General features: G+C 47.0%; 1 protein-coding gene across 1 annotated transcript in view; it reads right to left on the bottom strand.

Annotated features, from left to right (window-relative positions):
• SPOPL (speckle type BTB/POZ protein like) overlaps positions 1-5,229 on the bottom strand; it is a 27,253-nt gene that overhangs the window by 7,766 nt on the left and 14,258 nt on the right. The window contains 1 exon segment of the mRNA XM_018554233.1: positions 1-126. This exon segment is cut by the window's left edge and continues 32 nt beyond it. Within this exon segment, the coding sequence (XP_018409735.1) occupies positions 1-126 (126 nt within the window).

The following is a 5,229-nucleotide window of genomic DNA, read 5'->3' on the forward strand; positions in this document are numbered from 1 at the left end:
GCAGTCTGTAAGTCGGGTCGTCTCCCAGAGATACCCCAAATCTTCCGATAGACGACATTCCGGCACCTTCAGGTTGTTGGTATTGGACTGGCCTGATATGTTTACAGAATCCTGAACCACACTCACCTGATGAATGGAAAAAAGGAAGGCCAATACAATCCTTAAATCAAAGAAGTACGGTTGAAGTTTAATCTGCGCATATTCTGCTTTCTCTATTTCCTCCTTCAACCCTTTAAAATATGCCAGTTCTAAATAAAACCCGTTTTCATTACATACCTTATTAGCACTTAGTGACATCATCACTGGGTTTCTGTGCTGCTCTATACAATGCAGACAGATGATGACTGGTGGGAGGGGCCAGCAGGGTGCTGTACCCAGATGACTGGTGGGAGGGGCCAGCAGAGTGCTGTACCCATGTACAGCACCCTGCCGGCCCCTTCCACCAGCCATCACCTGTCTGCATTGTATAGAGCAGCACAGAAACCCAGTGATGATGTCACATAAAACCATCAAAGCACCCTGCCTCAGTACTCCCATATCAGTTCCCCATCTGATATACAATCAGTGGGCCGGCTCTTGGGAGGAGTCATGCAAATATGAAGATGCCTTGATGGGTTGGTGCCAGTCTGGAGAAGTGGGCATTCCTAGGTGGAACCTATCTGCATGCAGACTGCCCTGGGTAATGCCCACGTGTGATGCTGGACCTTCATGAATGAAATAACTGAAATCTAATGAATGAAAGGTGAGAGCCAGGGACAGTCAGGCTGGGGAGGAAAGCGCAACAAGATGCTGGACGTCCTCCAGCCAGGAAATGAGGCGGGCTCCACCTGACTGGCTGCAGCTTCTAATGCACATTGTGAGAGGATCACAGTGTGCAGTGAAATCAGAGGAAGCAATTTCAGTCCAGGAGAGTAGCCGCTACAACTGTGGAACACTGAAGTGAAAGACTTAAAAGTAAATGGAAACTCAATCACTGAAATCTCATAGAAGCTTCAACAATATTACTGCAATCCCAACGGTCAGTTTCAATTATTTTACATCGGCAGTTTTCATTAAAATACCTTGCGATTCTGCCAAGAAGGTCCTCGTCATACGATGACAACAGTATTTCTCCATCTGATATTTGTGTTCCTGCGTTGTCACCTGGTCACATGGTCTGCTGGTGGAGATCAGTTGCCATTTCAACATATACTACTCAGGCAAGGACCACTGTACACCAATATGACAATAGCCGTTCAGCCGTCAGCTTTTTGCTGCTTTGCACTTGAAGGCTGTGCTGGGATCCCCGTCTGCCGGCTTAGCGCTCCCGGCTGATACCTGGTTAAAGCTTTCAGCATACAGATACCGGATTAACGCACACAAAGCATGCTGGTTTGCCCAGTCTCCCTGTAATACAATACACGGGGCTTTTGTGTGTTACAGTTTGTTTCCTGACCACATCACGCACATTTAAAGTGACACTAAACTCCGGAGCGCTACTACCCTGGAAATACTGATAACTAGTTGTATGTGAAAACGGACAAATAGACTTACAGTTAGAAGACAGCTGGTGTGCCAGAAGTCCCAGGGAAGGAGCCTTGCTCCAAGGGTAGATAGCTCCAGGGGTAGGTAGTGACAGGTCTGGAGGAAGTGTGGAGCAGTTTAGCAGCCCACGTACTCGGCTGGCCAGGCCGAGCCGCGGCGGCTTTGAAAGGGAGAGGAGCCGCGACCGGCTATGATATACTGAGCACCGCGTGTTCAAAGGTTCCGTCCGTCAGGATCGGGTGACGGCCGCTGCATATAAACGCCGGCACACCGCATGTAATCGTATGTGGTTAGAAATCAATCAATCACTCTCCCTGGACACATCGATCGTGTGATTGATTCCTAACCCCATGTAATCATATCACATACGATTACATGCGGTGTGTGCGGCGTTTATATGCAGCGGTTGTCACCCGATCATTAACCTGTATGGTTGACAGCTGCCGCTTTTAAATGTCAAATTAGGGATTCCTGCTGCAGGAAAATGAAAGTTCCTGACGCAGGAATCCCTAATCGGACCTAAACTTACAGGTGTAAATGGCGCCGAAAATCCAATTAGGCCTCATTCACACACAACGCAAGAGCAAAATTGTATATTGCGTATATGCGTGTGTGTGTATACGCATATACGTGCCTATATGCGTGCACTATATGCAATCCCAGAATGCATCACTCCTAATAGAAATTTGAATGTGCTGTACGCATGTACGCGCAAACATGCGTATGCGCGGAAAATACGCAGAAATACGCTGCCCGGACGCATCTCGGTTCCATTCTGTTTTCTCGCATGTTTACGCTACGCAAATATACGGCTCCATGCGCAGCTATGTGTATGGAGCCATTTATTTGCATATGGGACAATACGCGCGGCAGTGTAAATGAGGCCTTGGTGATTTGACATAATATTTCGATGTTAGTGTCCCACTGTTACTATCGGTTTTATCATTCAATATTTTGATGATGTTTACCAATAATTCTGAAGTGTGTACTCTCCTCTTTCCCTCTGTCTTTTATTTAATCATCTGGACTGTTTATTGGATACAGGTGCTCTCAAGTGTTTTTCCCCCACCCTGTGTGGCGTGCTGCAGAAACGCGTCAGCGGTTGTGCTTTGTACAGATGCATGGAAGCTGGAATTTCTTTGGAAGATTATCGTGTGCTGTTTCCGCAGTTTTGGAGCCTATTACTCCGGAAGAGAGTCATCCTGTGCACCGAATGTGGATTGTGGTCACGCATGACAGGGGTGAGCTGTGCGCTTTGTGTTTTCACCTTGCATCCAATTGTCTCCGAATCCCTCTAGGTGTGAAAAAAATTGTACAGAGTACAATTTTGGCGGACCAGAACGGGACGAATCCGGAGGTAATTGGATGTAAACATACACATGTCCACTAACATCTGACTGCCCATAGACCTAACATGGGTCCGGTTAGTTCAGTTTGGTTTAAAAAAAACAGACACGGATGTCACAAGAGTGACAGCCATTCCGTCCTGCTCTACACCCTCTGCTGATTGCATGGATCTCTGCCCATCGGAAGCTCATGGTTGTAGATTGTATATTTTGTATATATTCTGAATAAAAAGAGGTAAGCAAAACCTCACACGGGGAATGTACATTACTAGCCAAAACATTGGGGCCTGCATGCACTCCGGTCCATTTACATCTGCCGGCCCATAGACCTAACATGGGTCTGGATAGTTATTTTTCAAAAAAACAGAAAGGACACGGATGTCACAAGAATTACATCGGTTCCATACTGCTCCGCACCCTGGCAGGCGGACCTGATTGGAATGCGGTGTGAAAGGGGGCCTAAGGCCCGCTGCGGGCAAGCCAGTGCGCTGCGACAGGTCCGGCGGGTGTGCGGTGTGTCCGCTGTTTTAGCACATCACACTTTTTTACCTTTAATTGTACAATCTGTTCAGATCCCTGCACGGTGTGCTGAGCTGCGGTGACCCGTGGTGCCATCCGGTACTCAGCAGAAGAATGCTACATGTCTGCATTTTTCTGCAGCACACATCCCGCCAGCACTGTGGTGTGAATGGAGCACATAGAAAATAATTGTTCTCTAAGTGCCCTATACTGACCTGAAAAAAAACGCAGGTCACCACAAATAGAGTGAATGTAGCATACATCCATCCAAACCTAATAGGCTAAAATGAAGACTGCTTTTTATCAGCCCTTGTATAGATCACTGGCATATTCTCCCCCCACCCCGACTTCTCAGCTGTGCCCCCTTTACAATGACATTCAAGGCCTCACATAGTCCACCATCTATGAAGCCAAATAGGACAATACATTTATCTTTTGCCGAATGCATTTTGCATTGTAGAACACATTAAAACACAGGTTGGCACACGTCAATGTGTGTTGACAGGCAAAGTCATGTATATTAAACTGCATCGATATGTGTTTATATTGATGTCTATAAAGACAATATGATCGGGTCCCAAATGTTAATATAACACAATGATGACAAAGTAACAGACACCTGGAACCAGTTTATACTGAATGGAAATCAACAACAACAAATACACATTTTTACTAAGCCAAGACTGGACAAATCCAAAAATCAGCCGGCCAATCCTCCTAAAAATGGCATCTGGTGCCTAACTTTGCCGGTAATAGGAGCACATGTTCCCTGGCATCTCAAAACACTGGACTTATTAGCTTCAGAATTCTTAATGGCTGCGTCAATCATAATTGTAAGCCAAGCCTGGACAAAAACCAAGAGCTAAGCAGTCAATGCTTTTTTTTTTTAAAGGGGATCTACAGACCAAATTGTTGAGGTCTACGCATGAATTTCATCGGCTAAAAGCTGAACTTCAGGCAGATAAAAAAAAACATATAAAAGCCCAATAATACGTAAAGAACGTCAGGCAAATTTCAAAGTCTAGGGTCTAAACTAAAAAAAGATAAAGTCACATGATCCTCGATCCAGTGGCAGTAAACGCGCTCCCCTTCTTTCTCCGGCTATATGTCCGTCGGGGTCCTCAAGTCCAATGCAAGTCAATGGACTTGCATTAAATGTGATGACGTCAGCAGGGCTTAGCCTGCCGGAGAAGAGGCTGTGGGGGACCCGTCTAACAGCCAAGCAGGATTAAAGGAGAACTATGGGGTTAAGGCTTTTCCCCATAGTTCTCCTTAGGGTAACGGGAGGACACAAACTACCGTACCGTCCTCCCGTCACCCTAGGCTCAGTATACTGCGAGCTGTAGCTCGCGGTATACTGAGACACTGCAGTATACCGCGATCCACTGCACGCCGCAGCTGAAGCAGATCCCGACAATTATGTCTGGATCCGCCCAGCTGCATGAGTGACAGCTGGCTCTGCCTATCTAGAGGCAGAGCCAGCTGTACCAGTCCCCTCCCCTGTCCGTTCCGCCAGTCAGCGCTGGCAGATCGGAGCGGGGAGAGGGGAATCCAGCCCCTCCCCTGTCACGGCAGAGAGCCGTGACAGGATCGAGAGGTGAGCGAGCGCCGGTATGTGTTCGCTCACCTCCCGATCTACTGGTCGGCTAGAACTATGAGGTGAGTGAAAAGCACTCACCTCATAGTTCTCCTTTAAGGATCTTATGTTTATTTCATGGCGTGATCACAATGAGCACCACCACCTTTGGAAGATTGCAGACGGTAAGGAATACGGGTGGTTCTTGGAAACGTTTGTCCTCCTGTTTCAATATATGCAACAACGGACTGCATACACTCAAAT

This window comes from Nanorana parkeri, unplaced genomic scaffold (genome assembly GCF_000935625.1).
Source record: "Nanorana parkeri isolate BGI_ZX_2015 unplaced genomic scaffold, ASM93562v1 scaffold148, whole genome shotgun sequence".
Classification (NCBI taxonomy): domain Eukaryota; kingdom Metazoa; phylum Chordata; class Amphibia; order Anura; family Dicroglossidae; genus Nanorana; species Nanorana parkeri.